The sequence below is a fragment of the Thermobia domestica genome, chromosome 1 (genome assembly GCF_964235325.1).
Source record: "Thermobia domestica chromosome 1, izTheDome1.hap1.1, whole genome shotgun sequence".
NCBI lineage: Eukaryota > Metazoa > Arthropoda > Insecta > Zygentoma > Lepismatidae > Thermobia > Thermobia domestica.
In genome coordinates, this window is record NC_137454.1 from 256463029 (window position 1) to 256480162 (window position 17134).

The 17134-nt window shown below is 33.0% G+C and overlaps 1 protein-coding gene across 1 annotated transcript in view; it reads right to left on the reverse strand.

Moving 5' to 3' along the window:
* Window positions 1-1274: 1274 nt before the first annotated feature.
* The window catches only part of LOC145660535 (organic cation transporter protein), a 144659-nt gene continuing 128799 nt past the window's right edge, over window positions 1275-17134 (reverse strand). The window contains exons 8-10 of the mRNA XM_081725726.1: window positions 14626-14801; window positions 12124-12296; window positions 1275-5635 (exon numbers count right to left, since the gene is read on the reverse strand). Of these exons, the coding sequence (XP_081581852.1) occupies window positions 5395-5635; window positions 12124-12296; window positions 14626-14801 (590 nt within the window). The 3' untranslated portion in view covers window positions 1275-5394. The remainder of the gene's footprint in view (window positions 5636-12123; window positions 12297-14625; window positions 14802-17134) is intronic.

Below are 17134 nucleotides of genomic sequence, written 5' to 3' on the forward strand. Positions count from 1 at the left end.
ATTACATTTGCTTTAGTTTTAAGGTAAAAAGCATGGTTTAGCTTGTACACATTCTATCTAGACAATATTTCTTATATAACTTTCAATCTTCATAATTAGATTGTGTTGTTCGTCTCATGTTCAGAGGTGGGGCAATGCCAGTATAAGTGATTATGTATTAATATCACAATGTGATCTTCGCCTTCCATTAGGATTTTGCTCCTATATATAAAATAAAGTGTATATGGTACATTCAAATTGGTGATCAATTTTGCAGATGCAACAAGGCAAAGGTTATTTTATTATCTTTATTTTTGATCGTTAGCAGAGTAATAGCTATGAACTTTCCGAGAAGTAAAAAATAGTCTTTATGTGGTCTTCTTCAGAAAACAAAACCTTGTTAAGTAGGACAATAGCAACTTCTTTACGTGTTATGTTTTTTTTAAATTCGTATTTTGCATTAAATTTTCAGTTTTACATATTCTCATTTTTACGTCAAAAGTATCACAGAGACGTCATTGGACATTTGTATTATACTTTTGATGTCATTAACCAAGTTAAATAAAGAAAGCCAATAGAGACTAGGTTTTCAATCAAAATAACGTCCAATCATAAATTGAGCAACGAAACAGCAGCACAGTCTCAGAATCTTCGGTAAAAAGATGGAGGAAGCTCTGAGAATCAACTATCAGAGTCCAAGCTTCAAACATCGAAAGAAGGACCACACTTTGCTCAATCATCAGCTCTAACTCTAAGGTAATATAAACACTTAAAAATAAGAACTTATCTATTGATCTTCTCATTGACTGAGGAAAGGTTTCTCACAAAATGACAGATCGACTTGTCATTCAACTTCCTAGTTGTTTTATTAGTACGTAGTATAATTATGTGCTTGGCAATGAAGTTACTGTAACTAATTTTGAATTAAATGCAATGCTAATGTCAATGATAATTTATTATTGTAATTTTGACTTTTTAAAGTATATATTATCCATGTAATTTTGACTTTTTAAAGTATATATTATCCAATTTTAATGTAACAGTTTCAATGTATCAATTCATTTATTTGTTTTAATAATAAAATATTGTCATTCGTGATAATAAGAGATTGGAACTCCTTTAATTTCATTTACTAACCTATTTTTTTTAAGGTTATTGATATTTCATGATTCAGTGTATTGTGGTCTTTGTCTTAATTCCTGTATCTTTGTACCATACTTCTGAAATTAAGGTACATTCCAAAACGAAAGGAACTTCTTCCACATTTGAGGCGAAAAAAATTCTGAAACAATCAATTATATAAAAAGCGGCTTTTATTATCGGTTATCTATATACAAAATAATGCAAGAACATCAATAACAAAAAACTGTACAGCGTAATATTTATATCTACTACAAAATTTATCACAGAATAAATTTCCTTGCAGTGTAATCAGTTTTTTAATAAAATGATATTTATAATACAAAGAAAATACGAGGAAGTTGATATCAAAGGCTTCTAAAAATTATAAACGATCTTTATTTCTTCTTTACAAAAAAGAGTGAGTGATATATTTAATGAAAATAATTTGCACAAATGGCCAAAACACTCTTGAACATGCATTCATCACAATCATTCTAACAATACATTTGAAAGCAAATACTGTGTTTCCTAAAATATTAACAAAATACTAGAATTGGCAGAGGGCTGCATCAATTATTTCTTATTTTCAAATAGAAAATTAGATAAGGAACTAGGAATACAACATAGAACAAGAATTTTAAGATTTCAACTCGTTAACTGATATAAATTCATTTTAAAGAGCAACAGCCTATATTGTCATTTATTTCAGTCAACAACTTTAAATGGCCATAAATTTTATTATAGCATGTCATCCAGTCTCAAAATAGAAAGTTTGTTCTTCTTACATGTTAAGTCGCTTAGTGGAGAAACGCAGATATTATGGCGAATTCTATCAGAATTCGGATACATTTCAGTTCCAAATATTGTGTGGCAAGTGACTTACCCCATTATAGTATGATGCCTACATAATATTGTACCTACGTACCTTACGTTTAATAATACCAATTAAGATATTACTCATTAGATTCGTGTACAATCCTGAACACTACTTTCTTTTTTTTCCTTACAAGAAAAATGTGTTCAGAAAGAATTCGTACAGTTAGAAGAAATACATAGACTGTCACTTTCTAAACTAATTATAACGATGTTATTCAATTGTTTCTTTTTAAAATATGTGTTTACCTATGCTTACTAACCAACATTGAGCAACTTATTTTACCGATATTTAATTAGTGCATTCATCAGAGCTTAAGAAACTGTATCCAATGTGATATAATAATATTATTTTTAGCCCCATGTTACGGTAAAAGATAAAACATTTACAAAATCGTAACCAGTAGTTAAATAGCTTATTATAAATTGAAATTCAGCATAAAATAATACGCGACAGTGAGTAGCAAACTTAATATCATATGTAAATTACAACGGAATCAATTAGCTAAATATTGTAAAATCGAAAACTAATGCATAAGAAATATAAATTAAATACCGGACTCATGTTCTGATATACGAGGAATTAACATTATGTTGCAAGTGCGAGAGTATGGTAATTAAGGTGATATATTTGGTTTATGGAAACCTCAAATCTCAATATACGTAGATAAGTCAATATCCACCTTACCACTGCAGACTGAATTATGTTTGACATCGAAGTGAGAAATGTTCCTTTGGCAATATTTTGTGCAGAGCTGTTCAAAATCATTGAAATATAAAAATTATTTTTCTTGAAGCGCTTCATGATTGATATAGATTGTAACCTATTTTTGTACATTTATTGTGTAGTAATGATCGAAAGTAGCTCAAATGCAAACTGGCACAAATAAATTTGTTAGCTTTTGGAGAAATTCAGTTTTATCTTTGCATGTTCTTGTGTATTTATTTAATCAGTCGTCGACTGCAATTGAGTTATTACATTATTATGTCATGCTTAATAAGCTCTATTGAATGCACTAGTTAAATTTCCAGATTTTACCAATCACTTCATATATATGTCCAGGTTATTAACGTTCTATTCGTGATAAAAATAATAATACAAATTAATAAACATGCTATGTAATCACGGAATGACGTAACATTAATTTAGGAGTATATTAGGAAGAGTAAATGTAACCAATAATAATAATTTGTGAAATGAAAACTATGTTATAAGTGGGGCATTTTTAAAGATATTTGAAACTTGTGGTACTTGTTTCACGTCATGGCTCTCTGAAACTCTTTACTGGAAATTTATACAGATATCTGAATATATTCATTACGTCATTATCTTTCTTATTCTTAATTTTGAGCTAAACTATTTTTAAAAATGCAAATCCTGTTGAGAAGTATTGTAACTATTTTTCTTGTTTCTTTATAAGTCAATAATAACCACGTGTTAAAAATAGAATAAAACTTGACTTGTTGATTCACAGTATTCACAACATAAGTCGTAATAGGTAAAGCACATAAGGAAATCTAACATGAATCATAAAATAACTGTTTAACCTGCGTCACTTTGTTGCTAAAAAATTTGATCTTAATAAATAAGTTTTATTTAAAAAACCGATATGATTGAGTGATATTCATCATATAACGAATTCTAGATAGCAAGGATTAGAACTTGTGAAAGTTCTATTTTACCGAGACGAATATATTGTATGATAATGACTATCAAAAATTATTTTCTTACCACGCTTGTTACATAATTAAATACGATTGATAGCAATGCATATTTGATATACTACTCCCATACTCTGCAACAGAGAAATCTGAAATATAATAATGTAAAACAAAACATAACTATGAAAGATGCATAATGAAAGCCTTATTCTTTTGCTTTTTTATTGGTTGAAATAATGTGGTTTATTGTGAAGCTAACAAACTTAGTAGCGCTAAATGTATTTGCTTGTACATTAAAGTAAATAACAATACTTGTACGAGAAGGAAAGAACTTTGTATGCAAACTTAGGAACAAATAAACGTTGTTAGGTGTGGCATGTTCTATCAGGGCCCGTTTCAATTAGGTCTACACTTTCCTCAATGGCAATTGTACAGTAATTTTGTACTTCAATTTCAATAAAAGAAATCTAGGATTCTCTTTTATCTTTCTTGATCTGTGTACTTCATAATCCAGAGGCAATATAATTCAACTCTATCTTGACTTTTTTTAAAAATCTTAAATGTTTATTTGGTTTTCTTGAAAGAACATATGACACTTCACAAAAGTGAACTGTTTAAATGTCGATAATTTCTGTAGACGTCTATGTTCCTCAAACTTTCGAAATACTGTAGTTCGAAAACTCGAGAAGAATAAAATACTTCAGGAAATACCAAAAAATGTACGTAATTGAACAATTCTTGATAATTTCTGAGCGAATATAATCATGTTCTTTACTTTCTAGTATGATTTGTGTTATATGTTTGGGATTTATATATACCCAACGTGAATAGTGTAGGTATCACCTTGCCCATATTTATAGACACTCCAAATACTGTAACTATAATGCTAAATTAAACATCGTATTTAAAGATGAACAATGATACCTATCTGAAGCAATCCACCAATCTTACGCTACCTTTAACATTGAATCAGAGTATATTTTACATGACCTTTTATGGTTTCACTACTATATTAAACATGATTTATTTTAGACATGTTAAACTAAAATATTGAAATAATTTTACCTTTTCATAAATAAATAATAATTAAATTGATCGATTCTATGTATTGAGAGATCATTCTTAGAACTATGTAATAGTCTATTCATACGAATTTAGTGATAAGTCATGTCTCATTTGATTGAACTTCTAAACCCACTAGTAAAATCAACATTGACCACATGATAGCAACATGTACAAAACCCGTAAGAGCATTAAATATTCACAATCACAACACAACTCTTTACAAAGTAAAAACTATCACAAAGATCCCTTCACTTAAATACTTGAACACTCATGTTCAATCACATAACCTCCATACAAATAGTTGATACACCATGTAAATCCAAATATGCACGAGTGTCTTACGTACGATATTTATTTGTTTAAAGTTCTTAATTGAGTAGTCACTTCTTGAAAGTTAAGATTACGGTATTAAGTACTGGCTAAATAACTTCTTATTTAGTTCCTTTCGTAATTCTTGTACTGTGTGTAGTTACGTGCTTACTAAACATCTATTACATTTTCTGGCAATATTTTTGTATGATGTTGGACCAGAAAAGAAACATTGCTATTCTCTTAACAATCACTTGAATGTTAAGAGGATCACATGAATGTTTTATTATCACTACAGGGAATAAAACTATATGAAACATTATTTTATATTTAATGAACAAGTTACATATAAATTTTAACCATGACTTCAAAACAATAACTAGTTCACACATGACAAGATTCAGATGCTGATATTTTGGCCAACCCATTGCTAAGTTTATCTCCTATCGACTCCCCTGTGGGTTGTGTTGTTTCTCTTCTTTGAGATCGTCGTACCGATCGTTGTATCATACTAGATCTATAGGTTTCTCCTCTGATGGATGCTCTTACTGAACTCCTTGCCTTATCTTTATAAAATTTGCTTTGGCCTACAGCAGTTGTTGTAGTAACTTCTTCAGATATAACCCTAAAATGAAAATAGAGGAGATTAATCAGTGCCACTTTTACTCCACATATAGCGTTAAATGTTAGAACAATGTGAATATTTCAGTTTATATGCTGGAAACTAATAAGTAGTATTATGAAATGTGTAATCCTCTCTCCCTCCATTTTAAGTGGAGAATTAGGAGTATACAATCTAAAATAATCTACTGGTCAAGGTAGTATCCAGAAAAGAAACATTACGGTCAGAAACCCGAAAATTCTCAAATTTACACGGGACAGAAATGCATTTCATATTGATTTTAAGACTCTTTAATTAGGATTCTTTGCAAGACGACGAGCTCCTCAGATGTTTCCTGGGTATTGTATCGTTCTTTGGCTGCTTCAATTCTGTCCATTTCGGAATAAAAGCACCAACTATATCTCTGTTACAGTGCTTCCACTTCAACCGACTCTTGCAAAGTTAAAACCTCGCGTGGGTTCCTCATATCTATCAGTGGTCGCACACAGTGGCGCTCTCTACCGGTAGTGCTCTCTACCGCGAGCTGTGTGTAACTTTGTTGTGCAAGAGTCGGGTGAAGTGGAAGCACTGTTGCGGAGATATATTTGGTGTTTCTGTTTCGAAATGAACACAATCGAAGCAACCGAAAAACAACAGAAGCAGAAGGGACGCAAGAGAAAGGAAAATTGTGAACTTTGGCAAAGGATTGTTTGAAGGGCGTCCTCATCTTGATGGCACTAAAATGGTGGAAAAACTGCGAAAAATACGTTTGTTTTCAGTTTTATTTCTTTTTGACAATGTTACCATCACTTTAAGGCCCCGAAAAAAAATGTATGTCGTACCTAAGGATATAACAAATTTTTAAACCAAAAAATCAGGAACGTGTACCCCCCAAAAAATTTTCTACATTTATTTGAAATTTTCAACACGTAAAAAAATAAAGAAAATATTAATCGATAGTTTTGAAAAAAAATACACATTTGCATCTAGATAGTATCTACAATCTGTGAAACTTTCAAAATTTTTGGACCACCCCCACCAAAATTTAAAAATGTTCAATTTTGAGCATGTATGATACGATAATTCGGTAAGGGGAGGGGGTATGGGATCAAAAATTTTTTTGAGGTAGTTTTAGGTCAAGGGTAACCCTTTTGGCCAATAGCGATCCAATTTGGATCAAGGGCCGATTTCACTGCCTTACCAGGAAAGACCCCTTTTTTATTTTCTTTTTTGGGTAGGTTTTTGAAGTTGGTTATCAAGTTGTTTATTTTTATTTATTTATTTATTTTATTTTATTTTATTTTTTAACTTTCGATGTCCAAGGTGCTTCATGTAGTGGGCGACCAATTACAGAAAAAAATGGGCGATATTCTGGCAAAAGTAGAGAAAGATCGGAATGTAAGCAGTCATGCCATCGGCAATGATCTGAATAACCATTATCAAACACTATAAAGATGTTCTTAACTCCTTGTTTATGTGCAACCCACTTTTCTTTGTTGATTGTCTGATTGCCGCAAATTTTAGAATAAGTTTTTCCATCAGGCGTTGTAGGAATTATTTGATTTAAAAAAATAACTAATTATTTTAGTAACTCTTCTCGGGTTACCAGCCAGGCGAAGTTATTGACATCCGACGTTTCGAATGCAGACATCACATTCATCTTCAGAGATTGTAATGAAGAGACTGGAGACGTGAGCATGTATATATAGTGACTATTTAGGGGCAGAGCTATAAATGGGGCTTGTGATTTGCTGAGGAAAATGGTGGCTTCTAATTGGATGAGGGATGCTGGCTCCTGATTGGCTGTTGTGGCTACGAGAAATGGCTTTATTGAATGTCTGTTTTTGTTTCTGAAACATATACATTAGGGTGGGCCGAAAATTTTTTTTTCATATATTCAGGATTGAGTAGTTATCAAAAGTTGTGCATTGGTACGAAATGAAGCCATGTCAAATATATTGATTTTAAAACAATATTTAATCGGGCCCCCGTGGCCCTAAAGTTCCTAATTTTTTGTTCAAATAAAATGGTTTTAGGTAATAATAACATTTTACCAGACAATACTATTAATACATAAAACATGAAATACATGGTTTCAATATACGCAAATAACTATTAAGAGCTTAACTAACTTTCATAACTACCATATTAACACACGAAAAACCTTTGTGTTGAGCCCACCTCAGAACTCTCAAACTTTAAGAGAATATCACTTTTTCGCATCTGGATGCAAAATACATAACACTGGCTTTCCGAAGGCGGCGCTTACATTGCTGAATTCAAATAAACTAGAAACAATATGGCTGCGAGCCTCTCTTCCTGTATTGTCTTGACTTTGAATTAAGCATATGATTTTGAATTACAACTCAAAATGCAAAACGATCATTAACCCCATTAAGAAATTAGATATACCCCATTAAGAGCCAAATTAACTAAATTTAAGAACGGTGCTCAGAAGTTATGTGATATTTTCTTTTGCAAATGCTGCGATAGATTAACCTGTAAGTGTGGTAAATCAAATTATATACCGCTTTTGGAGTGGGAGCTGATATTAGATCAGAGAAATCAGAGACAAATGACGAGTTGCAATGTAGATGAAGCAGAAATCCATAGGCTCAAAAGAAAGCATGACACACAGATCGATTATGATGCTGCCGTACCAATTACAAGAGGGTTACAATCGTTAGCCTCAATCCCGTACTTGGAACATAAATTAAGCGCTTCCACCCCGAATTCAGACGATGAAGAGTTCGCATGGAGCTATCGTTTAGAGAACAAAATCTAAAGTAAACCCAAATAAACAATAGTGAGCCCTAAACAAATGAGTACCGCAAAAGATTTAACAGATATATCGAATAGGTCGGCTGCTAAAATTGTATCTGCTGTTTTAGAAGATGTGAATTTACTAAACAAAATAAACTAAGACAAGGTAGTAGATAAAAACAAAATCCGTACGAAACTAGCAAAAAAGAAAAAGAAAAAGAAAAAAGAAACCGTCTAGTGTAAAGCTACTAATTTTAAGGGTCTCTATTTTGATGGCCGAAAATACCAAACTATAGTTCTAATTTACAATTGCAATAGGCAAAGCACTGAAGAATATCTCAGAAGTAATAGTAACGAAACCTCCAATTTCGGCTAACGTATCAATAGAAGAACCAACCGAAATGATTGTGGAAAAGAGGAGGTTTCAGTTTGTCACGTTCCCCTTCCACACACAGGCTTTGGAGAAGTGTCTAAAGGTAGTAACAGAATCTTCTTCAGAAGTATGCGGTAGTGTTGCACGAGACGGTTATATTCGCGCAAAACTGGAACCACGAAAGCATCTACCAAGCTTCGGACATAAATTTCCGCTAAGGAGCTTTAAGTAAGAGGAGGGTGGGTAGGAGGAACTCGCTGTGTAGCCATCTCCACGTGGTGAGTTCTGCGCTTGTTGGTCAATTTTTCAACCTTACCTTATGTATTTGTGAAGGAACTATTATATCTACTAAACACCAATCAGGCGAAGAGCTGGACATCATATCAGAACATTTAAAATCCTGGGGTCAAGTTAAAGTATTAGGAATCTTAATCAATTTTCTATACATACTTAAAATAATGGTATATATATATATTTAAAAAAAATAACACTTTTCGGACCCGCAGGGCCTGGTGAAATATTTTTATCTGCCTCTGTTTTGGGGAAGAAGCATAGCATTATACAACTTTTGCACGGTACTCAAACTTAATTTTCTGAAAACAATTATTTCAATAATATTTTCACTACTTACAACCATATTTTTTCAGCATTAACGTTCTTTTGGGCTCCCGGGGCACGGTTAAATATCTTTTTATCCGGCTCTGTTTTGGTGAGGAAACATGACATTATAAATTTTGCACGGTACTCAAACTTAACTTTCTAAAAAAATATATTTCAATAATATTTTCACTATTCACAACTATTTTTTTTTCAAAATTAATGTTCTTTGGGGCCCCCGGGGCCCGGTTAAATATCTTTTAATCCGGGTCTTATTTTTTGGTGAAGAAACATAATATAACATTATACAACTTTTGCACGGTACTGAAACTTAACTTTCTAAAAATATATTTTAATAATATTTTCATTGCTGGCTACTTTTTTTTTCAAAATTACCGTTTGTTCGGGCCCCCGGGGCCCGGTTAAATATCTTTTTATTCGGCTCTATTTTAGTGAAGAAACATAATATTATACAACTTTTGCATGGTACTCAAACTTAACTTTCTAAAAAAATATTTCAATATTCTCACTACTCGCAACTATTTTTTTTTTCAAAATTAACGTTCTTTGGGGCCCCCGGGGCCCGGTTAAATATCTTTTAATCTGGCTTTGGTTTGGTGAGGAAACATAATATAACATTATACAACTTTTGCACGGTACTGAAACTTAACTTTCTAAAAATATATTTTAATAATATTTTCATTGCTGGCTACTTTTTTTTTTTTCAAAATTAGCGTTCTTTCGGGCCCCCGGGACCCGGTTAAATATCTTTTAATCCGGCTCTGTTTTGGTGAGGAAACATAATATAACATTATACAACTTTTGCACGGTACTCAATCTTAATTTTCTAAAAAAAAAAAATTTCGGCCGTTTTCGGCCCACCCTAATATACATGCTCACGTCTCCGGTCTCTTCATTACAATCCCTGAAGATGAATGCGATGTCTGCATTCGAGACGTCCGATGTCAATAACTTTACCTGACTGATAGCCTGAGAAGAGTTACTAAAATCACGTCGCCAGGGAAAATTCAACTAATTATTTATTAAACCTTTAAATAGTTATATTTTACACGTAAGAACCTTTCTTGGAGAGAGCTTATTCCATTAGTGAAAATTGCATTAATGGTTCTAGATATGATAACTAACATACATACATACATATATAGTACAGATCAAACTGAGAATCTCCTTTTTTAACTCGGTTAAAAATATCGTATTTTGATTTTATAATTCTTATTCTGTATTATGTTTCTTTCTTTAATATAGATCGAAACGAAACTGATTTTATATGAGTTCAATATACAGTATAAGCAGGTTGTCAAAACTCTTTGGAACGTAGAATTGTCCCGTAATTCGTGAATTTGTGTTTAACACTCTCATTCTTAAATTTAAAGATTTAATTGCCAAGAAAGCGATAGCTTTCCTTATGAATATCTCATTCTAATTGGCTTGGGATTTTTTTTTAATGTTGCGAGAATAATGCCACTAGCGGACGTGTTAATAAAGAAGCACACGTGATATAGCATTGATCTGTTTCGAAGCGAAATTAGTCTTATTACTTCATGTGTCTTCAAAGATACATAGATGTTCTCATAAAGGACTGAATATATATATATATATATATATATATATATATATATGTTGTATATTACAAAGAATAATAATAATGAAAAGCAACACAAAGAGAAAGTAATCTCAGTTTGTATTTTTTTTTTTTAATGCTAACTTTGTCCTATAGATTGTCTAAGTTGGTACTGTAGTCGGTTTTGAATGCACCCATATTGAGTTTCTATTAAATGCTGAATTTACGAATATAACGCTGTCACAACGGAAATTTGGAATTATGCAGCGTACCAAGTGAACCTTCATTTCTACGGCAAAGACACCATAAGTTAATTTCACACAAATGTTCATTTCCTAACTGATGTAGTCAAATTTTCAATTTTTCAATGGAAAGCAAGAGGACTTAGCAAAACGAATATTTCTGGACCAATGGTATCCAACAACTATATGTGTCATTTATGAACTACTTGCCAGAGCTAATTTGCTAGTGACTGTTTCTCAAACGTAAGAGGGAATTTTGCATCCCGAAATCTCATTAAGGCACCTTGTTTCCCGACATAATATAATATAAAGTACACAAGGTATCTCTGCCGTCAACCCTGTAATCAGTTTCCTATGTAATATGGTGGATAGGTTCATTGTGGATAGGCTTGTATTAAGAACCTAAAATACACCTAAGGGGAAATGGTTTGAATTTTCAGCTAGGCTATATTTATCACTGGGCGTTTGTTACTATATATGGCATCAAAAGATAACTGCTCTGTCTTGAAGGAAAAATACTCTTTTGTTGTAAAAGTAGCTGACTTTGGGTAATAAATTAGGATCGTAAGTGTATCGCATTTAGCGATTCAATATTAGTTTGCATCGCATTTCTATGATTTAATGTTCTAAACTGTAATGCGATGCAACTCTAAAAATAATTATATATAGAGACAGAGCAGTTATTTTTTGATGTCATATATAGTAGCAAACGCCCGGTGATAAATATCCCCTAGCTCGAAAATTCAAACCATTTCCCCTTAGGTGTATTTTCCCCCGAAAAGATATATTATTTATTTGATATGTAAATTTAATTATGCTTTCCCTCCTGATTTGGTGTCTATATTAGAACTTAATCTTTAAATCTCTAAAAGTCTCGGAATCTTCTGCCCGAAAGCAGATTCATTTATCTGTTGTGCTTACAACATTACATTGTCAAACAATACTATTTACTTACTTTTGACAGCAAGGAAATTCCCAGAATTTTTGGTTCTTTCCAAATTCTTCACCATCGTGTAGAGTTTGTGGAAGTTCCTTATCCAATGTTTCTGGGAGTAATAATGAAAGAACTCCACCTGTCACCGCTAAAGCTCCTAACACAATCAGTGGTAATGCTCGGGAAATATCATTCTGAAATGAAATGAAAAGATATATATACAATAATAAGAATGCTTTAAAAATATTCATTATAAATCGTACCATTTGAACGAAATTCGCATCACATAATAAGTCAGTGGAAGGCACGTTGATCTTAGTTTAAACATTCAAGCACATCGACCACCGAGCATATCGATACATCGACCATAAATAAAGAATAGATCGATTGGGTCGTCTGTATAGGACATGCTTCTGGTAGTTTCAACGCCGTCGGACCAGAAGTGACCATTTTGCATCAGGTTCGCACTGTTAGTCTTAATAGGGTTCAATATATTTAAAAAGTAATGGTTTCTAATCACTTCAGAGTTGCGGACTCCCTTTTTATTTTAAGGCAAAGATGAACTCCGTACCTTTAAATTTTAGTGTCTGCACAGTAGAAGTAGTTGAGAGATATATCGCAATATTAACAACAATTAAATTACAAATCTTTATTTGCGTTATAATTTATAATCATACAATATGCAGCACATAGGCCTACAAACAGGAAATACATGGCATTATTTATATTTTGGGACACGAGGGAGTTCCCGAGATAAAGAGTTGTAAACAATTGTACCCCTCATCATACCTTATGTTCGTTCGGCCGCTATGACGTTCGACAATGCATGTTGGCAGATTACCTTCATTACAATAGCGTTATAACTTGCATAGATCATTTTTGTAGAAACGGAATCATCTGAAAACATGGCTGTCTGTCACTCAACATACTAGCGATGGTGTTCACGCGCCAATTGTACCTGAGAAGTTTGTAGGATTGTAGGTCAATGGAGACCGACATTAAGGCATGCATGTCCCCAGTCTAGCATTCAGCAGACCCTGTACAGTTCGTTATGCTCATGCAAACAAAATACCTGTCATCCCTTGCGTGTTCGCATTATGCGATCTACTGTCCAATTGTCATTGTATATGGTTCTCTTCTTTGTCCATTGTTTCCATATATGCGTTAATGTCGTGGCGGCATGCCTGTACATACACCAATTACGCAGTACGAGAAGCTGCCTTCCCGTAGGACGATCATGAGTGCAGTCTTTGACGTCGACAAGGTGTAGTAAAGGTTGCACAATGATCACACGTTTCTTGTTTGCTTGTTGACGAAACACTATTTGAGCGCTGCTACTGCCATCTCGCAGCACTACTATGAGTACCACACCAAGAGTGTTATTGGAACCATGAATGCGTTATCACGCTGAAATTCTAATTGTTGTACAACATATCCCGTGTACACTGGTGTCTCTGGCATGTAAAATTTGGGGGGGCATCAAAGAAAGTGATTTAAATAGTACTGCCTAGGCCAACCTGTTTATTATCTTCGATTCCATTTGTTACATTTCTGCTTACCTTCACGGACCCCCTAAGGTATATCAAGAACTCTGTTATAATAGTTTCACAGTCTGAATACTATATTCCAAATAAATAATAATAATAATAATAATAATAATAATAATAATAATAATAATAATAATAATAATAATAATAATAATAATAATAATAATAATAATAATAATAATTATTATTATTATTATTATTATTATTATTATTATTATTATTATTATTATTATTATTATTATTATTATTATTATTATTATTCATACGTTATTCTGTCGTTAGTAAATAAATTAAATTAGAATTAAACTGAATATTTTGTACTTCAAAATATTGTGGGACGCGTCCCCCTTATCCCCCCGCCAAAGACGCCCATACCCGTGTACATATCATGTGAGCGATATAATTTAAATTGTAATTTTCACAAACAACGAAGTATTTATTAAATGCTACAATCAAAAATGAAATTTCATGAAGGAAAATTCAGTAGTTCCTGAAAATGGTAAAAGTATTCAACTAATGGATAATGCAAATAGAAAATAATATAATTTTCCGGGAGATGAATAAGAGAGTTATCTGAACGAATGTTCTACTTCTTGAAACCCTGTACAAGCGTCTCTCTACAACACTCCTACCTTCAGCAACGACTCTCCTAGCTATGCCAAGAGATTTCCTTTACTATTCCTATAATTGCTTCTATTTTTTAAAAGAATACTATTCCGGAATCTGGTAAATCTGCATTTTTCATTTAAAAGTGAAATCTAAACTCGATCTACGATCTTATAGAATTAATCTATTCTGAACCTATTCCAATAATTAATCCTTTGTGAGACTACATCTAACATAAACATTAATCTTTCAACCGTGGTCCCATCTCGAATCCTTTGACTTAATATTTTCAGTTATTTGATAAATAAAATTGCATTAAATATTTTGAGACTGTTTTTAAGGAAGTAGCCAAAGTATAATTGAAACTCACCAGAGAAACTACAAAAGGCGAGAGAATTAAAGCTACATAACCCATGATATGTATGGCTGCAACTCCTTGAGCTCTCACTACTGTGGGTAACAACTCAGCGGCATACTGTAATCCAATGTTGTAGGATATGTTCACACTAAATCTGCCACAAATTGCTAAAGTTGCTGACGCCAGATCTGAAAGCAAAAGAAGAAAGACTTTTAAAATTGATTTCATTTGTATCACATACGAGTTAAACAAATCCGATTTCACAAGCTGACTATATTTATTTTCATTTTAAAATACTCAAGTAACATAACCTGGAAACAATGGCGTATTTAGGGGGGCTTCCGGGCTTAAGCCCCCCCCCCTGAAATCTTACTTACTATAGTAAAGTATATGAAATATATTGCTGAATTTTCACATTTTCAGGCAAAGCCCACCCCGAAAGTTAGCAAAGCCCCCCGAAACAAAATCGTAAATACGCCACTGCCAGGAAATATAGAGGTAATATTACGTAATACCATTTCCTCCTATTATCCGTAATACAATTTCTTATTTAAATCTAAAATTGTTAAGCAGACACATATAATAATTACATGTGATTACTGAATATCTTTACTTTGCTAGCTATTTGCCCCCAGTATTATATTATCTATAAGTACATTGAAGGTTACGACAACTAGAAGTGGACTGGGGTTAAAGAAACAGACGTTTACTTTCAGTTGTACCAGTAAGAACTCGAGGTGGTATGTTCGGGAATGAAAGACTACTTCAATTCAAATTCATATTCAAATTTTGAAAATGTGACTTTCACTAGGTAGTTGAGATCCTTTTTCATAATGAATCGCAGAGGCAGGTCCAATAAGAACATGATGTATTGGTGGAAGGTGAAAAATGAACACCAAAATACATTGGTCCCACATAAATGAAATGTTACACATATTCTATACGAGGGCGTATCGACATTTTTTTAATTAATCAAGGGTGGTACTATCACTGGCACATACTACTGCTCAGTTCTGAGGAAATTACGAGGTGCTACTCAGCAAGGACACAAAAGGGATCTTCCTAACAATACACCCACTCATGCATCCCAAGTAGCGTCAGTGGAAGCCACTGGATGTAGGTTTAAAATACTGCGGCATCCGTCTTATTCTTTTGATCTAGCACCAATCGACTTCTTCCTGTTCCCTCAGATGAATAATCTTCTTCGGGGTCGCTATTTTGAGAACATAAATGACACGATAATGAAGGTGAAACAGTGGTTTTCCATGCAATCTATAAAGTTCTATAGCGACGGCCTTCGAGAAAAAGAAAACAATAGGAGAAATGTGTAATTCTACATGGAGACCATGTAGAGAAGTCTTCAGCGAATTAAAACTAACGTGCAAGCTTATCTAAAATAGGACCCATTTGTGGCCATTTTGGAAACGGTTCCCTATATCGACACTTGTTTCCTATTAAAGTTGTTTCGTTTACCAAGATGTATAGAACGAGGTATCACTCTACCCAGGAACGTACGCAGGAATTTATTTCGGGAGGGTCCAAAGCTTTCTGGGGTTCCAAACACAATTTCAGACTAAATTATTTTATAAAAAATGTAAAATTGCCCCTAAAATTAGGCTAAATTTACAAAAAGTCAGGATTTGGAGGGTCCGGACCCCCAGAACCCACCCCCTGCGTACGTCCCTGACTCTACCCATGTTGTCATTTGAAGTTTTCAATTTGGTCCCTTAGGCACTATGGTGGTGGCCCGAGGCCACTTGTTTGTCACAGACTTCTATTGACCTCTCAGCACCTTTCATTTTTGATGCTTATTACTTTGCTCCCTGATACATATTAGGAAATTAGCTTTTCTCTCCCTGTATATATACAGGGTGGACCATTTTTCTTGATACACTTTTGTAACTTTTAATCTAACAAAAAAAAAAAAAAAAAAAAAAACACTGAAATTTAGTACTATGAAAATATTTTTATGGGTACATTGTTTGGCATACCCTGTGATACCTCTAGGTTAACAATGTTGCCAACCTAACATAAAATTGATTTTTTTTTCAAATGGCACTACATCAAGCTATTACATATTTCAAATCTATATGCAAAAGGAAAACAGAATACCACACTTGTCATGCAGTGTGACAAACTAAAGATGCTACAGTAAATACTCAAACTTTGATGGTGTCTATAGCAGTATTAAGACAAATGAGAGAGAGGGGCAATTCAAATCTAAGTACTTAGTGTCTAATACTATAGTCATGATATGATGGATTTCGAATGATATGATATGCTGAACACGAACAAAGTTACAAGGGATTAAACATTTAACTTTTCTCAAAAGCCTTTATTTCGAAAAACTATTTACGTAAGTACGGTACTTCATCCTATCATGGATGGTTTTCAATAGATGTATACACAATGCTCTTCAAATATATAATGTTATACTTCGTTCTAATACAAAAAGTGGCAATTTTAAAGTGTACTTTTTAATATTTTACCAGTTTTTAGCTTTTAGGTCATTTTTTTTTTC